General features: G+C 34.6%; 1 protein-coding gene across 8 annotated transcripts in view; it reads left to right on the forward strand.

The window, feature by feature from the left end:
- The window catches only part of WDPCP (WD repeat containing planar cell polarity effector), a 390,746-nt gene that overhangs the window by 365,598 nt on the left and 5,142 nt on the right, over positions 1 to 20,006 (forward strand). For 4 of the 8 annotated variants that reach the window (XM_044772549.2, XM_044772544.2, XM_070512040.1 and 1 more), the window contains one exon: positions 4,849 to 5,418. The exons of 2 other annotated variants lie outside the window; for them this stretch is intronic. In XM_044772549.2, coding sequence (XP_044628484.1) covers positions 4,849 to 4,901 — 53 coding nt within the window. In that variant the 3' untranslated portion in view covers positions 4,902 to 5,418. Of the gene's footprint in view, positions 1 to 4,848; positions 5,419 to 20,006 lie in introns of those variants that run through there. 2 more of the 8 variants (XR_006529211.2, XM_070512035.1) reach the window with 2 other exon arrangements.

Raw genomic sequence — 20,006 nt, forward strand, 5'->3', positions numbered from 1 at the left:
CCAATCTTCCTCCTTTTGCTTGAAGAGGATTGTTGCTGAGCTCACATCTGTGCCAATCTTCCTCTACTTTCTGTGGGATGCTGCCACAGCATGGCTTCGTGAACAGTGCTAGGTCCGTGTCCAGGATCCAAACCTGCTAACTCCAGGCCCCTGAAGCAGAGTACGTGAACTTAACCACTATGCCACTGGGCTGGCCCCAAAATATTTTTAAATATAACAACACATTGCCTAAAGATGAGAGTTAGATAAACCATTAGGTAAAAAAACAAGTGTCAACACAGCCAAAAATACAGTCATTAGTCTTCATAGATATGAACCCATTTATCTTAATGTTTACAACCTATCTATTTTCTGAAAGATTTGGGCATTTCACAAAATTATTTTATATATAATATCTAAAATAAAATCACACAAACCAAAAATTAATTAGAATTTGCAAAGTAAGAGATGTTCTTGAATACCTGGCCTGTTTTATACAAATTAAAATTGAGATTAGGGGGCTGGCCTCATGACCAAGTGGTTAAGTTCATGTGCTCCGGTGGCCTGAGGTTTGCCAGTTCAGATCCTGGGTGCAAACCTACACACCACTCATCAAATCGTGCTGTGGTGGCATGCCACATAGAAGAACTAGAATGACTTACAACTAGGATATAGAACTATGTACTGGGGCTTTGGGGAGAAAATTAAAAGAGGAAGATTGGCAACAGATGTTAGTTCAGGGCCAATCTTCCTCACCAAAAAAAAAAAACAAAAAAAAACCCAAAAACCTTTAAAAGGAAAAAAACCCCTGAGAGTAGCTCTGAATTTGGGGAGGCTAATGGAAAAAAGGGGAATAGGTTTAGTTTGGAAGGGACCATGGCATAATAGAAAGAATGTAGGATTTATAGACAAACTATCTCAGCTCCAGTTTTGTTCCACTACTTTGTCACGGCCACACATCTCTATACCTATTTACTAATCTCTAAAATGGGAATAATTACATTTAATAACATCACAGGATTGGTATGTCAAATTAGGTACTGTGAAAGTATTTTATAAACTCCAAAACACTGTTCATTATTATTGTTGCTGCTGACTTATTTTTTAAAGTATGCAAATAGCAAATTCATCTGGACAGAAACATTTTTCCAGCACGGGATTCACACTCAAGAATGCTTGTGTTAGGGGCCAGCCTGGTGGTGGAGCGGTTAAGTTCCCACATTCCGCTTCAGTGGTCCAGGATTCGCCAGTTTGGATCCCGGGTGCAGATCTATGCACTGCTTGTCAAGCCATGCTGTGGCAGGCATCCCACATATAAAATAGAAGAAGATGGGCATGGATGTTAGCTCAGAGCCAGTTTTCCTCAGCAAAAAGAGGAAGATTGGCGACAGATGTTAGCTCAGGGCTAATCGTCCTCAAACAGAAAAATAAAAAAAGAATGCTGTGTTAGAAAGCTGAAAAACAAACTATATATATCTTCAAGTAAAGTTTTAGAAAAGACAAACCCTATTCACATAGATGTTTTTGTTATAAATCTTGTATAAAAGCTGAAGGAAATACACTGAATCATAATTGAGTGAAGGCAGTTCTGTAGAAAGGCGACACAACATGTTCTAAGAACATTCCTTTCTGATGGTTTACTTAACACAGAGGAAGCTGGAAAGTTAAACAGTTAGCTTATCAATTAACCTGTCTCTCATAAGTCCCAGAAGCCTCAAGCCAACCTTTGGGAAGTGCTAGATTGTAATCAATTTGAGATTTCATTTTCTAGAAAGAACATCAAGGACCAAAACTCTGGAATATTGATTAAAAAGAAATCCCTCTATAATACCAAATATGCAAGAAGCAGAGTTAATATCCAATAGTGAAACTTGAGTAACTGGACAACCTGCTCAGGAAAGCATCTCCTGTCACACGGGTGGGCTACTGGCATGCCTGTAAACAAGAGCCTTAAGTGACAGGAACAGGCACTCAAAGGAGTTAACCGTAAGGCAGCTGGTAGAACACATGATATTTGTTAGAACATAAAAAAGCTGTAGTGGAAAAAGCATTTCACAGGAAAATTCTAATTCTAATAATAAGAACTAAATTCTAATCCCAGCTCTGCCACTAACTGAGTGACTTTGGAGAAAACACTTAACCCACATGAGACTCAGTTTCATCATCTGTAAAATGAAAAGATTTCAGATTGGGAAACTTTAAGGTTTCTTCTAACTCTAAAATAGCATATTTCTGGGATTTAATTACTGTTGAACCAAATCAGAAAGTTATAAGGAACCATAAGTAACAGAGGAACCTAATATAAAAATAATGAGATGATCACTTAGTATATTTTTTAAAGATATCTGTATAAATTAAATAAGTAACAGGTATGTAGCAAAGCAAACCTTAACTCGTCTTCAGAATTTGCTTATGAAAGTCTGTGTACATTTAAAAGAAAGTGACCTGGGATCACCCATTATTAGGTAACAGCAATAAGAGTGTGGTTCGGAAAATGCACTTACCTATACGTAGAAATCAAATGAAGGACTGGGGAAAACCCTTTTGTTGCAGTAAATTACTACAGGAACTAACATGTAGCCATTCAGTCAAGGGTGAGCACAATTTCACCTCATAATAAAAGGAAGTTCAGCCTCCATTGAAACCACAACTTTCTATCAGCAAACAAAATCACCTCCTCCCAAACTAGGAATGAAAGAAACCAAAACTACCAATTCCACTGTGTTTACCCAGAGGCCTAAAATTTCATAAGCTTTGGCCCAATAATTCTATTTCTACAGTTCTGTACCAAGAAAATAACCCTAAACACAGAAAAAACTTCATACCTAACAATGTCTATCACAGGGTTATTTATAAAAAAGAAGAAATTGGGAACCATATGAATTTAACCAAAAAAAGGAGTGGTTGAGTAAAGCTATAGTATTTCATGGAATAAAACTTAGCCATTAAAAACAAAGACAATGTGGAAACAGCGAAAAGTGTTTTAAGGGAGGCCAAAAAACACAAAAATATACAAAATTGTATATGCAATATGATACCAGCTGTATTAAAAAAATAAAGAAAACATGTATGTGGAAATAAAAGACTCGAAGCAAATACATGTTAAACCACAGTTTTATATGACTGGTAAGACTATGGATAAATTTTTTTACTTTGCTGTGTTCCAGTTTTTATTTAATGAATATACTTTATTCTTAATAATGATTAAACAACTGACTATACAAAATACATTATTTCACTAATCATCAAAATACTCCTCTAAGGAAAATAGAGTACAAGTCAAGGTTATTTAGCATGGAACATACTATCATGGAAACCTTGGAAATGTCCTGAAGTAAGTCTTTTAAAAATAGGATGGATTTTAAAGAAAATCCTTCAAAGGAAAAGACTTTTTTTTTTTAAGTCTTGGGAGATCCTTGAGAATTCTATGCTTACTACTTTTCAAAATGTAATTCCTAATGTAAGAGAGGTATTTAAGGCCTGGATAGAAGACACTACAGAACATCTAGAATATGGCTGAACCAGATGGTACTTCTTGCGTGTGCAAAGTCTAGCCATCCAGCAACAATTATATCCAGATGTTAGAAAAATAAAATAATTTATCTAGGATCTCTGCCAGTTAGTGAACAAGACCAAAAGCTAAATCCAGGTTTCTTGATGACCATTCTAGTGGTGTACAAAAAGACTGGTATAGTAGCTTATAACCAAAAGTTGGAGCTTATTTTTTTTAAATACCAGTGCTTATAATGTTTTTTGTTTTTAAATTGAAAGCTGCATAAAACCCCTGAACTTGTCAGAATACACACACAAGACCCTAGGCAATATTAAATTATTCATTCTTTTTGCTACCTGTTTTTCCAGGTTTTAAAAAAATTTTGTGTACATCAAGATCCACAGGCACATGCTTACATACGTGTTTTCCTTACTTGTCAGCCCTACACCTGTTTTCTTTGTGATATGACTACTTACAATAGTATAATGCAGTCACTTTCTGAAAGGCTTCTCTTACTAAAAAGAACTTTGAAAATATAACCTAAGGAATAACTTTAAAATAAAATTTTTTATAAGAGAAATGTCTCCAATTATGATATGTTAAATACTAACCATCGTTGCTACTTTTTTTACCTTTCTCCTTTACCACTTCAACTCTAAATAGGTTATCGTCAAACTTTCAGAAATGTCCCCACTGTATTATTTTTCAAATAATATCACTCACCTTTAGTCTTACTTTTAAACATCCTCCAATTTCAGAATCCTATCATAAAATCCTTTGTTTTTCTATCTTTGATGGGGCTGGGGGGAAGGTGTGAAAAAAAGAATAAGAAATGGGAAATGGATGAGGTTTTTGTTTGTATCTCTTTGCAGCTTCATAAAATTTTATAAAGGACTTTTAAGACCACGATCTCTTCTATGACCCATTACCTCAGGAGCCACTATTAAATACTCAGTAAAACACCAAAATTAAGAAATATATGCTATATAGAAATTAAGAAATAAATGCTTTTAGAACAGATAGTTTTGTAAAATCAAACAAGTGGAATCACAAATGATGACCCACAGATTACAACTTTTCATTGTAGGAGCCAGATGTTTTCAAATTTCAACAAACATCCTGTCCTTCTTTTGCCTTTTTATGTCTCACATATTATTTCTCTTCACTGATTTTTATGAACAGTATATTGAAATTTTTAGAGGAAGATAAATACACAGTTCTCTTGTTTACATATACACAATGCATTTTAAACTATTTTATTTTGTTTCACTGTTTTTAAATATTTAAATAAAAATATTAACGATATAAATATTAAGTCAATTATTTTTTACTCTGCTCAAATATCATTTTAATTATTTTTATTTGTTTACTTTCAGGAAATCAGAGATGGTGGTTCTCAGAATGGTTCACTTTCGTTTGGTGTAAATAATAAGATACTTTTTTTACTTAAAGAAGAAACCCACATTTTTTACATCTAAACTTTTTCATGGCCTGATACAGATTAAAATCTCCCTGTATGGATTAAAAAGAGGAAGGAGAGTATGAATTAGTTAAAAATTTTAAATTCATAATATTTTCAAAGTAAAGTTTTATTAGTTTCAAAAACATGCAGCACAATGGCCAAGTGATCCTAAGTAAAAGTCCTTAACTTACTTATTTTCAATAATGTAAAATTTCCAAAGTTTCTTAAACTGTACATTATTAGGTGCTTCAAAAGTAGAATATTTAGGGGCTGGCCCCGTGGCCGAGTGGTTAAGTTCGCGTGCTCCGCTGCAGGCGGCCCAGTGTTTCATAGGTTCGAATCCTGGGCACGGATATGGCACTGCTCATCAAACCACGCTGAGGCAGCGTCCCACATGCCACAACTAGAAGGACCCACAATGAAGAATATACAACTATGTACTGGGGGGCTTTGGGGAGAAAAAGGAAAAAACAATAAAATCTTTAAAAAAAAAAAGTAGAATATTTATACTGGGTATCTACCCAAAGAACTTGAAATCAGCAATTCCAAACGTCCCATGCACCCCTATGTTCATTGCAGCAGCATTATTTACAATGGCCAAGACATGGAAGCAACCTAAGTGCCCATCAACTGATGATTGGATAAAGAAGATATGGTGTATATATATATATATATATATATATATATATACACACACACAATGGAATACTACTCAGCCATAAAAAGGACACAGTAGTCCCATTCACAACAACATGGATGGACCTTGAGGGTCCAAATAGAGAAAGACAATTTCTGTATGACTCCACTCATATGTGGAACTTAAATATGTAGACAAAGAGAACAGATTAGTGGCTACCAGGGGAAAGGGGGTGTGAAGGGTGGGTACACAGGGTGAAGTGGCACACCTACAACACAACTGACAAACAATAATGTACAACAAATTTCACAAGATTGTAAACTATCATAATCTCAATAAAAAGTTTTTAAAAAGTAGAATATTTAAATTATGTTCTCCCAAAAATTTTAAATATTTCCTCTTATGATCTTGTTTACACTATTAACTTGCATTATGAATAAAGTATTTATTAAACAAAAATTTCAGCCCAGACCCATTGTTGGGAGACAATTTTCCATGGGTCCCTTGAATTACTGCTATGAGGTACTGACTGATCCTTAGAACACAGACACTGTCTCCCTCTGGAGCAAAGGACAGGCATGCTTACTGCCCACTTTAAAAGATCTGAGTTCCCTAAACTCAGAGTTCCTATCCTTTACACAGTCCGCGTAGGTGTCATCTGGCCCCCTTCACTTCACCTTGGGGAATCACTGCCCTCCGCCCCCAAAAATTGATATTCTAGCTACTTTTGCTGTGAGTTATAAACTGTCCTGTGTCTCTGATACAGGAGTCTCATGTCTTTTACCAGCATGAAACTGTAGTCCAATAACTTGTTAGCTGCAAATAAGGTAAAAATCTCAGACCCTTCACAGTTCTTGATACCCATTTATTAGCAGATAGCATATATTTTACATTAGTACATGTCTATAATAAACATCTTTTTCAAATATTGTACATGAGTTAAATTATATATTTAAATCTTATAGTTAAAGGTTAAATAGATTGAAGGCTTTTAGACTTCAGATCTTTCTCTCTACTTCCTATTCATCTGTGGCTCTACAAGAAGATATGACAAAGAAAGGAGGTGAAACTCAAATTAGATTTTTCAATTTGTTACTGCTCTGAAAAAGTTTTAGTAATACATAGTATGTGAGCCATACTAAAAAGAGATGTAGAATTACCAGCAAATTTTCATTTTACTATTCCCATCCTTCTTTATCATAATATTCAAACAAGTTAATTTTTTTAAAGAAAAAAATTGTATTGAGAAAAATATGGTTTTGTCAAGATTGCAACGCTTTCTCCAGATTTTCTAGTGAGTAGTCATTAATCAAAAATACAAAACACATCTCCTGATCTACCATATCCTTTTGTTCATTTGACAACTATCTTCTACAACTAGGTAACAGACTGATAGAAAAGTTCAGTACTATTTCTAGGTCCTATGTGAGTAGACCATAGCCTATGCTAGAAAGTAAAAATTTAAATGAGAGGTTAAGATACAATATAAATAAAATAAAATATAAATAAAACTTTTTCTATATAATCATGATGATAAGTTTGCCAGTTATCTAGGTGAAACTAAACAAAACTTAGTTCTTAGATAAAGTGCCCACTTTCCTCACTTCACATGCCTCTGGAAAAATTAACTCAAATATATAGAAAACCAAGTTTAGATAGTAATAAGAATATATTATGCATGAAATCTTTGACAATGTCCATGATTTATAAATGTTTTGTTTTCCAAATGCTGTGAACCTGGGGGTGTTTATTAATTAAATATTCCAATAAATGATATTCCTGCTCTGCTACAGTCTGGAAGGATTATGAATGAGCTACTACAGCTCTGAAGTGAGAACAGTGGCATAGACAAGAACAGCTAGGTAGCATCTGTGCTAACATTGACAGGTTCACAGTTTCTCTTTCAGGAATATATCCATGAGCTTTTTCAACTATTCTCCAAAACTATCAGATCCCAAATAATTTCCACAAGAATTCATATTAGTTATAACATTATGTCTGATTACTAGGATAAACTGTGTTCGGAATACCTCATATCTAAATGGTTTGGGTTCATTAAAAAGCCAAATAACCCAAACTGATATTATACTTTCTTCTTACTAAGTATCTACATGTTAGTAAAGACAAGGACTATGGAATTTACAAATAATGTTATATTCTAAAACTATATTAATTATTTAAAAATAAAGTATGTAAAGACAGACATAGAGGCCAATGGAACAGAAGAGAGAACCCAGATATAAACCCTCACATATATAATCATATGATTTTCGACAAGAGCGCTAAGATCATTCAATGGGGAAAGAAGAGTCTTTTCAACAAATGGTGTGGGGAAAACTGGATATCTATATACCAAAGGATGAAGATGGACCCTTCCCTTTGCACCATTTACAAAAATTAACTCAAAATGGATCAAAGACCTAAATGTAAGACCTAATTTATATAAAACTCTCAGAAGAGGACATGGAGAAAACCTCTATTACATTGGATTTGACAGTGATTTCTTGGCTACTATACCAAAAGTACAGGCAACAAAAGTAAAAACAGATAAATTGGACAACATCAAAATTTAAAACTTTCGTGCATCAAAGAACACTATCAACAGAGTGAAAAAGCAACTCTTGAGATTGAGAAAATATTCGCAAATCATATATCTTTTAAGAACTCCCACAACAACAACAAAACAACCTGATTCAAAAATGGGCAAAGGACTTGAATAGACATTTCTCCAAAGATGATATTCAAATGGCCAATAAACACATGAAAAGATATTCAACCTCACTAATCATTAGGGAAATGCAAGTCAAAACCACAATGTGGGGCTGGCCCAGTGGTGCAGCAGTTAAGTGTGCACGTTCTGCTTCGGTGGCCCCAGGTTCGCCAGTTTGGATCCCAGGTATGGACATGGTACTGCGTGGCGAGCCATGCTGTTGCAGGCATCCCACATATAAAGTAGAGGAAGATGGGCACAGATGTTAGCTCAGGGCCAGTCTTCCTCAGAAAAAAGAGGAGGAGTGGCAGATGTTAGCTCAAAAAGAAAAAAAACACACAATGCGATACCATTTCACCATATTACGATGGCTATTATTAAGGGAAAAAAAGAAAGCAAGTGTCAGCAAGGATGTAGAAAAACTGGAACCCTTGTAAACTTTGGATGGAAATGTAAAATGGTGTCATCACCATGGAAAAGAGTATAGTGATTCCAAAAACAAAAACAGACTTACCTTATGATCCAGCAATTCCACTTCTGGTATATACCCAAAAGAATGGAAAGTAGGGATTCAAACAGTTATTCATACACCCATGTTCACAGCAGCATTATTCACAATAACCAAAAGGTGGAAGTAACCCAAGTGTCCAACAAAGGACAATATGTGGTATATTCATACAATGGAAAATTCAGTCTTAAAAAGGAAGGAAATTCTGACACATCCTACAGTGTGGATGAACCTTGCAGACATTATGCTAAGTGAAATAAGCCAGTCACAAAAAGACAAATACTGTGTGATTTCACTTGTATGAGGTATCTAGAGAAATCAAAATTATACAAACAGAAAGGAGAATGGTGGTTGCCAGGGGTTGGGAGGTAGGGAAAAGTGGGAGGAGTTGTTTAATGAGTATAGAGTTTAAGTTTTGCAAAATAAAAACGTTCTGGAGATTGGTTGCAAAACAATGTGAATATACTCAACACCACTGAACTGTACACTTAAGAAGGGTTAAGATGATAAATTTTATGCTATGTGTATTTTACCACAATTTTCAAAATATGTTTGTAACATATAGTTTTACCTTATTATATGACCTTGAAGACTCTGAAAAAAGTACATTGAGATCTGCTAACTCCTTAAAATAACCCCAAGAAAGAGCTAACTTTCAGAAGTAGCAAGATTTTCCTATATTTTAATAATCTAAAATTGTAATGCTTGTTAAATAACCACCAATTTGCTTTTTTAAAAAGTCAAGTTTTAAAATACAATTCTTAAAAAATCCAGATTTTAATTTTGCTCTGCGAACAATCTACTTCAATATTCTACTTCCAGTCTCAACTTTTCAAAGAAAGCAGTATTCCTTTATTGTCTCACAATTATTCTCACATAAACTAAAAATATTTTTCATGAATTATCTAAGTTTATTAAAACTTTTATTTTTCACTTTTTTATTGAAACAATTTTATTTAAAGTTAATATTTCTGCTCTATCACTCAATTATTTACATAAAATGATACTTTGAAATTGTTTTCATACAACCTCCTGTTAGAAAAAAAAAGCATGTTTATTTAAATACCCTTTAAATATGTCTTAAATATACATTAATTTCAAACCATAATCCCCATACTATAAGAGCTATCTTCATTTTTCATGCTCCATTTTAACATGCATCTATATGCATATAATTTTTACATATTTCATTCAAAAACGTATTCACAAGCAAATAGAGCAATATTCTCATAGGTTTAACTGTTTTGTTTAAATGCAAAGTTTTTCTGTACTTGTATGATGAGAAAAATCAAAGTAAAATAATGTAAAAACTTTTACATAAATATTAAAAAATATCCTTACAAAGTGAGTTACTCCAATAAAGTGGTAAGATTCCAAACAGAATATTTCATGGCACTATTTCACCACATAAATCATCAGAGACACCTTTTCCATAAATCCTTATTAAACTCTGAGAAAAATATGTTTATGAGATTTATTTAAATTTAATTTGGAGAATTATACAACAACCAATCAAGAAGCATAACATTCATCCTATATAAAATAACTTATCCATTGAGTTCTTTTGCTGAGTTGCAGCCATATTTCTGTCAGTTCAAGTGATGATATATATGAGGAATTAATCTGACACAAAACAGTAAAGCTCAATCCTTCAATATATCATAATCTATTTAATCTGCATGCTAAAAGGATTGCAGATTTAAAAATTATACAGGAAGTGATACTAGAAATGTACATAGAACAAGAATGATTTTCCTTAAATATTAGGTTGTCATGTGTATGTAACATGAATGGACTTTACTTAAAAATGTCAAAAAATGTCTATGTAAGATGAACGGTCTTCTTTATTTAAAAATGTCAAATAAATGTTATATTTAATTTTTAAGAGATGGAGTTAAAGTCTTCATTTGATAATATTTGTTAAAAAAGAAATAGGCCCAAAATGGAGTCATTTGCCCCATGACAGCAAACCAAGACTTAATTGCGGTTTCAACCTCTCCCAGGAATGTGACCTTTAAATAGCCAATCTGAAATTTCCTGATTAGCACTAGTGAGGTAATCTGCATGATAAGACCCCTGCCCTTTCCCTTCTCCCCAAAAGATAACCTGTCCTGAAACAACCCTTTCTTTTCTTTTGCCAATAACTTCCTTGCTTCACCCTTCTGCCTATAAAAACCTTCCATTTTGTACAATTCCTCAGAATCTCTACTTACTAGACAGGTTGCTGCCCGATTCGTGAACTGCTTAATGAAGCCAATTAGACCTTCAAATTTACTCAGTTGAATTTTTGTTCTTTAACACATTTTATATAAAATAAAAAATTAAATATTAAATACAGAGATTCATTTAAGGGGGTTCTATCTAGAAGTCAGCATGTTCTCACTTTGTGATCACTTAATAAAGTTACCACTACTAAGAAAGGAGAGACGTGCTCACATAATTCACAAGTAGAGTGAAACACACTGTCAGACTAAAAAGAAGATCCCTTGCTTTACTCTAATTATTCACACTATATAGAAAAAATAAAATTATTCAAATTGTATACAAGAGACGCCAAGAATTTCTTCTTTGACAATCTGCCTTGCTCATAACCTTGGAAGGGACAGATCCCTTGTGCGATTTGACCATGTCCCTTCATTCCCAATCCTACCCCCAGACCACAACTAATTGAAGCAATTTATTGCTCTCTCCTGGGGATATGGAATTAGAACATGGACAGTTAATTGTAGGAAGAGGAGCCAGAAGTCATATAGACTCTAGGTTTTAGGCTATCATTTTCAGATGGTCATGATAACGCCATGTGCAAGTGAATGTCTCAGCAGGAAAGTCAGCCTATAATGAATGAGAAGAGAGAAGCAAACATAGGGAAACGTCACCAAGCCAGGTGGTTCCAGAGAACTGTTTCTTAGAGGCTGCCAGCAATGGAATGAAATGAAATGCCCTTTTAAGATATCAACTCTCTCCACCCTTTTACTTGAACCTTTTTGAATGGCTTTCTGCTTTTACAACCAAACATTCCTTGACTATGTGGGGACCTGGAAATGGCCACCCCAAGATATGTCTCTTTGGCATGAGGATTATTTGAGGCTGGTTTCTTTGCAAACAGGAAAGCAACTAAAAAGTAGAACTAAATCTCTATCTGTAAAGGTGCCTCCCTCTCTGTACTAGGAAGAAGAAAGGAGATGATCTTGTCTCTAGAAACTCTCAATCAATGGGGAAGGCAAGGACTTAAATCTGCATTTGTTTATTGTGCTTGTCTGGTAACCTCCTGTAACTGACTTGCCTCCCCCTCACAACATTGGCATTTCTTTAAGGATTAAGCATCTTTCCTTAGGCTAGGAACTGATTGCTGAGCTCACCTGTGGCCACCCAGCTCAAGACAATAGACTTGCCTCCTGCTACGCCCACTGAGATAGCAGACCCACTATCTGCTGTGTCCATCAAGCGCTGTGCCGACAGGGCAATCTTGTGACTACTGTGGGAGGGACATTTCAATCATATGTGAAATATCCTGTTTGGGGGCATATAACCACTCTGTGCACCCCACTTCTTCGGTGCCCCTTCTTCCTTCAGGAAGAAAGGCCCCAGGCCATGGTCCTCATAAAGCTTTGTTTAATTTTCTCTTGCTATTCTGTCTCATGTGAATTTAATTTGTTCTCCGGCCAGACGAACCCACATTAGGCAGAGGAAAAGTCTTCCTCCCCTACAACCATAATGATTCACAGTTTTACAAAATAATTAAGGACTTCTAAAAACATGATAAAATGAAGAAACAAACTCGTTTCCCTTAAAATATCTGAGAACTGCTGATTTTCAAATGCGAGAAGCATAAGAGAAATGATAGCACTTAATAGATATTGTCCTCTACCCCTCAGCAATCTGCAATAAAGCAATCAAGTTGTGAAACTTCCCCAGCCCAGAAGACTCTTTTTCATTCTTACACATATTAAAGTCAAGGTTTAACCTGAGTATATACCTATCTACTCTATTTTAGTGCAATTTTATTTTTTAAGTCTCTTTAACAACCTTAGATTATTTTATTCTTTGTATCATTTGAACATATTTTATCATTTAATCTTTTACTTTTGAGTTTTAATTGGTTTACTCTATATTGATTATACTTATTGTCAATATTTTTGCTATCTCTTCACTTTAAACTTTATTTTTATCCTTTCCAATATTTAATACCTCTTAAATTTACATTCAAGCATTTTCTTTATATTTCATCCAGATTAGATATCACTTAACCTTATTTTTACATTTTTTCTCTGAATTTAAACTATATATTCATTATATAATACTGACTTCGAACTCTTAATCTCAAGTTTGTGTGCCTGATGCCCAAGAAGCCAATCACTGACCTTGTGCTTGGAGCTGAAGACAGGTTTATTCTAAGTGGCCAAAACAAGAAGGTGAGAGGATAGGTTCTCTCAAATCCATCTTAACAAAGAAGAAAGCAGGACTGGGAGCGTGGATCTTTATAGAGCTAAGGGGCTTTGGAGGAGGAGTTTCAGAGAAACAAAGGGGAAATCCACATTTCTTTCACTCCAGATAAGCCTTTGGCAATCAGACTTCTGGGCATCAACAGGCAGCCAGGAGCTGGTTATCTGGTGATCCCAACTTCCTTAAAGGCATTCTTTTTCTTCTGCAAGACAAGCTCATAAATCCTTGTGACCCTTGAGTCACCTCTCAGGTTAAACAAAAAAACAGCAAAGTAACAAGATTAACTTCTTTTTATCAGTGGCTGTGTTGAGAACAAGGTCAAAGGGTAATCATGTTCTTAGTAAATATTTACAGTAACCCTTAGGTACTCAGCTTCAATGCTTTTTAAAATACATAAAAGTTATAAAAAATAAAATTGAAAACTTCTATTTCTTTCACTCTCCTTTTCTGTGAATATATTTTTCTTATGAAACTGAGATCATACAAATAATTCAGTATCCTGCTTTTTTTAGTGAATATTTCTAATTACATTCAAACATTTATCTGTTGATCATTTAGATCGGTTTCCAGTTTAGGGTTTATATTAACACTGAGTAACATCTTTATGTTATCTGTATATGCATACTTCTGATTATTTCCTCAGGACAAATTCCTAGAGTTGAAATGCTGTGTGAAAGAAGAAAAACATTTTTGAGAATTGTGAAACATATTATCACATTGTTTCCCAAAAAGTTTAACATAAATTCTTAGGAAACATGTTTGAATGTGATTTTTTTACTGCATCCTCAATAAATTGTTTTTATTTTTCTTTGTTCCGTGAATTTGACAGGTTGTTTTGTTGTATTTATTTTGAATAATTTTTAAAATATGTACCGCCATTTTACTTCTTCTTTTGTAAACTGCTTCTTGATGTATTTTGCACCCTCTAAAATGGGAATATCTTCATTAATTGTGCTCATTACAAAATATTACAGGTCCTGAAGACTAGGAGTGAAGGCAGAGTAAAACCATGTCACAGATTTTCTTTGTCAAAACCTAACAAAAGCAATTGAAAAATACTTTAAAGGGCAAAGAAACCAAACAAGAAAGGAGAAATAACCACATGAAGGAGTCCAAAATAAACCATTGTTGCATAAAAATTATTCTGAGCTGAAGGCATTTGAGTTCCTAAAATCCCTTAACTGACAAAAGCAGAGTCTCCCCAAAGAACTCAATTCTTATAAATCCCTTCCCACAATCAACTCTAATCTTTTCTAGGAGAGAAGTACCACACCCAAACAGACTTTGTTACAAAATTATCAGATCTCCCATCATCTTTCCTAAGGGCCCATTCATCTTTCCAAAAAGTCATTTGTTTTTCCATAACTGCCCTTTCTCACCTCCTTCTAAAAAATCATTTGTTCTCCCAGAAGTGCGCCTCTGCCTCTTCTCATCCTCTACTAAGATGGCACATAAGCCCCAAATTCCAAATTCTTGAGTCACATTTCTTTGTGAATTCCCATGCTACATACATAATTAAATCTGTTTTTCTCTTCTAATATGTCTTTCGGCAGTTTAATTTGCAGGCCCCCAAGAAATAAACATAAGAGGGTGGAGGAAAAGTTCTTCCTCCCTGAGAACATCACAAACCTTCAAAAAAAAAAAAGATCACTAAAGAAACGTGTGAGATGATTATAATCTACCCCACCTCCACCCCAAAGAAGAGGCTCTGAGGAATGAAGTATCAGAAAAATCATGAAATTTCTCACAAGTAGTGCCTCAATTTGGAAAAAAGCAGATTGAGGAAATGAGCTGGTAGCTCAAGGAAAAAGGGAGCGAAAGGTCTTCAGAGCAGACAAGCTAAATAAAGTGTCTATATCTCAGTGAGGAAACAAGGAACCCTCAGGCCCATAATTTAAAACACAAGCAGAGCTAACTAACTACAACAGTGAACCAGAATTTAGCAAAATCAAAAACTAAAAGGAAAGTGAACTATTACAAACTATACATGTTGAAGTAGAAATCAGTAAGTAAAATGGAGTAGAATGTTCCTCTAGTGGAAGAAAAGGCACTAGGGTTATACACCAAATTGGAGGAAACTATGTCAACTCTGAGAGTATCTTCCACAAGAAAAGGACACCCTCTTGTTAGAAGAAATGAACTCTGGTCCAGGACACTTACTAAAATCTCAAAGAGAAAGCAAAACCCACATCCTTTAGAAAAGGCTGTACAAATCCCAGGTGAATTACCCTTCCTATTCCCCTAACCCTCCCAATTGTAAGAGTACAGAAAGTAAATACAAAGCATTACCCAACCACCAAAACGTAGCTCAGAAAAGACAAACTGGTCACAGATAAGAAGTCAAGGAGAATTCACCCATACTAGATTACAGCAAATAGAAAGTCAGGATAGAATGGGAACAATAAAAGAAATGGCAAGTCAATCAGAAAATCACACAACAGCATAATGAAAGAAAGGAATTTTCTACACAGAAAAACCAAAGATTGAAGCTTAGGTTACTGAGTTGAGATCTTTCTTCTTTTCTAATACAAGCATTTGGTGCTATAAATTTCCTTCTATTTCTGCATCCCACAAATTTTTATGTGTTATATTTTCATCTTCACTCAATTCAAACTATGTTGTAATTTCCCTTGAGACTTCTTCTTTGATCTACAGGTTAATTAGAACTATGTTACTTAATTTCCAAATATCTGTGTATTTTCCCGACACCTTTGTTATATTGTTTTATAGTTTAATTCCATTATTAGAAAATAGACTTTGTGTGATTTTAATTTTTTTTTAATTTCTTAAGATTTGTTTCATGACCCAGGATATGGTCTATCTTGGTCAGGGGAGAGCAAGCTAGGGCCTGTGTACTAACGCTAACCCCTGCCAGTTTTTGTATGGCCCATGAAGTAGGACTTATTTTTACATTTTAAGTGGCTGAAAATATCAAAAGAAGAACATTTTATGACATGAAAAATATATGAAATTCAAATTTCAATGTCCATAAATAAAGTATTACTGGAACATAACCAAACTGATTTATTTATGAATTATCTAAGGCTGCTTTTGCACTACAATGACAGAGTTGAATAGTTGTGACAGAGACCATATAGCTCAGAATGACTGAAATGCTTACTGTTTGGCTCTTTACATAAAACGTTTGCTGACCCCTGATCTTGATATATGTTCTCTAAGCACTTGAAAAGAATACATATTTCGCTCTGTTAGGTGTTGTGTTCTCTAAATTCAATTAGATCCAGTTGGTAGATGGTGTTATTCAATTGTTTCGTCTTTGTTGATTTTCTCTCTACTTGTTTTATCACTTACTGACATGAATGTTGAAATTTTCACCTGGAAGTGAATTTGCCCATTTCTCCTTTCAGTTCTACCAGTTTTTGTGTGAATTATTTTTAAAGCTCTGTTGTTAGGAGCATAGATATTTAGAATTGATAAGTCTTCTTTGTCCTTTATCATTATGTAATATCCCTGGTAATTTTCCTTCTTGTAAAGTCTACTATGTCTGATATTAATATGGCCATTCCAAATATTTAATTAGTATTTGCATGGTACAGTCATGCACCACATAATGACATTTTGGTCAACAACAGACTCCATATATGACAGTGGTCCCCCATAGATTAGAACCATATAGCATAGGTGTATAGTAGGCTATACCATCTAGGTTTGTGTAAGTACACTCTACAATGTTTGCACAACAACAAAACTGCCTAACAACACATTTCTCAGAACCTATCCCTGCTGTTGTTGTTTTCTTAATCTTTTTTTTCCTGCTTTTTCTCCCCCAATCCCCCCAATACATAATTGTATATTTTAGTTGTGGGTCCTTCTAGTTGTGGCATGTAGGATGCCACCTCAACATCCCCTAATGAGTGGTGCCATGTTTGCACCCAGGATCCAAACTGGCGAAACCCTGGGCTGCTGAAGCAGAGTGCGCAACCATAACCACTTGGCCACGGGGCCAGCCCCTACCCCTGTTGTTAACTGCGGCATGACTGTATATCTTTTTCCATCCTTTTCTTTAACTTGGTTATATCATTACATTTAAAGTGGGTTTCTTGTAGACTGAGTCTTCTTTTTATTATTATTGAATCTTACAATTGCTGTCTTTTAATTATTGTATTTAGATTATTTATATTTAATATAAATATTGACATGTTTGGATTTAAGACTACTATTTTATGTTTTTTGTTTGTCCCTCTGTTGCATTCCTGTGCCTCCTCTTTCTTGCCTTCTTTTGTATTATTTGAATATTTTTTAGTATTTCATTTTAATTTATTTATTGTGTTTTTTATTATATCTCTGGATTTTTTTTAGTGGTCACTCTAGGGATTACAATAAACTTACTTAATTTTTTACAGTCTTCTTAGAGTCACCATTTTAACAATTCATGTGGAATGTAGAAACATTACTATCATATAGATTTACCCTCCCCCTTTATGTTGTAGTTACCTCATAAATTACATCAACATACATTGAAAACCCCATTTGACAGTGTTTTTTTTCATTTCAACTGTCAAACATACACTAGAGAATTCAAAAAAATAAGAATTGTCTATTATATTACCCAATGATTTACGATTCCAGTTGTTCACATGAACAGATTGGTACCACTGAAATGTATCATTACATATCTGTTTGGTTCTCAACTCTACCCAATAACCCTTCTTCACTTTCTTAGTCGATTCCCTCCCATTCTTCACTACTTTCCTCAAACCTCCCATCCTGCTATTTCTCCCCTTAGTCTGAGCAAATGACCTTGCCTCCTAATTCACTGATAAGGGACATCAGGCAAGAACTCCTCAAACTCTTGCTATCACTCTTAAACTGACTTGTACCCATACCTATCCATTTCCCAGGACTGGATTAAAGAGCTGACTGACCAAATAGCTGCCTCAGTGACAGTGTACAAGAAGCATTGTAACATCACTGGAATAAATTAATAATAAGGAATCATTTAAAGCAACTGTTGCATAACCAGGCAAATGTGCACTGGTCTTTAAACTACCAAAGTTGATAGAATTTGACAGAAAATTTTAAAATACTTCTTGCCAGCACCAACCTATCTCCACCAAACATTTTTGCAAATTGTTTCTATTTATTAGATTGTACAGTGCTACTGAAGATTATACTACCAATCCTGATCCAGATGGCCAACAGGCATTTGAAACTGACAGTCACAATCTACAGAAAATTTGAAATTAAACCATGCATTACATGGTGCTATTTACCAGGAACAAGTAATTCATTTTTTAACCTAAATTTGAAACCTTTAATATGCCACACAAGAAGCTGTCTGATTTAGAAAACAGCATAAAAAAATGACTCAACAACCAAAATACAGAAAAGTGAAAAGCACACTGCAAACATAAAAACCAGAAAAATCACTTTAAAATATATTTTGAACAAGACTTTCCCACTTTGATCACTTATTCAACAATATTGTTGAGCACCAATTATGTGCCAGGTACTATTCTGGGAAACAAGACAAACAAGGTCCCCGCTCTTAGGGATTTAAATTCTAGGAGAAGCAGATAATAAACAAATAAATGAAGATAATATACAGTAATAAATACTATTTTTTTTAAAAAAACTGATGATACAATAGAGATGACTGGGCTGGACAGGCTGCTAATACAGACTGAAAGTAAGGGAAGGCCACACTGAGGTGCAAAAGATCTAAAAGATAAAAAGAAACCAACCAGGCAAAGATAGGACAGAGCAGGGAACAGAAGATTCTAAGCAGAAGGAATAGCAAGTCCCCAAACAGAAACAAGCTTGGCCTTTGAAGAATTAAAAAAAGACTTCTCTGTGGCTGGAATGTATTGAGCAAGAGAATAAATTGTAGGAGATGATGGCAGAAAGGTAGGGAGAATTCAGATCAACTAGGGCTTTACAGGCCACTCAATCCTTAATGACAGTGTGAATAAATAATGCTATCTAGTTGTAAGTGATAGGAAAACAATAATTTTTTTAAAAAAATTAATGAAAATGTTAAGCTATGTTGTATGCATCTGGTAAATGTTTTCTTATGAACATAATGAAGTATATAATTTTTAATAGTCAGTATCTCCCTATACTCAATAAAATAAATACTGAACAAATATATGAAAGAGCGCCTGTTCAGATTTTGTTTGCTACTTTCCTACTGCCATTACAGAAGAGGAATCACTTCTCTTGAGCTGTGGAGCTCATCTCCGCCCACCAGGGCGTCTGATAGCTCATATGTACAGTGTGTAAGTGAAAAGTGCCTCCTCTAGGTACACAATCCCTGCACTAGGGCAGAAATTTAGCAGGCAAAGCACAAGATTTTAGCTCCTCCTCATCCACTTGGCCCAGCATCCTTATGCATAACCATTTAAGATGGCCTTACCAACCACCTTCTCAGAAACCATATGACATCAATTAATCCCTCTCTCCTGAAACTTCAACTGCTTTATCATAAGCAAAGGACATACATGTCAGAAACTGTTTAAGGTTGTGCCTTTCCCCTCAAGAAATGTTGAGCATTATTGTATATTTACAATTATGTACTGCCAAAGCCTGACAGAGTGCTAAGGCTTTGAATGTTTTGTTAACTTAAAATACATAATCAAAGTTATAGTAGTTAAAAAGTTTTCATCCCCTTATTAGAAACCACTTACCTTTATTTGGGTAGCTTTAAAACTGTGTATACACCTAGTTATTTGTAATCCACACCCTACTTCCTATGGGTGTAAGATACATCACAGTTTGAGAATGAATTTTTGGATCATCTATAATTCCAACTAC

This window comes from Equus asinus, chromosome 6, assembly GCF_041296235.1.
Source record: "Equus asinus isolate D_3611 breed Donkey chromosome 6, EquAss-T2T_v2, whole genome shotgun sequence".
NCBI classification, from domain to species: Eukaryota; Metazoa; Chordata; class Mammalia; order Perissodactyla; family Equidae; genus Equus; species Equus asinus.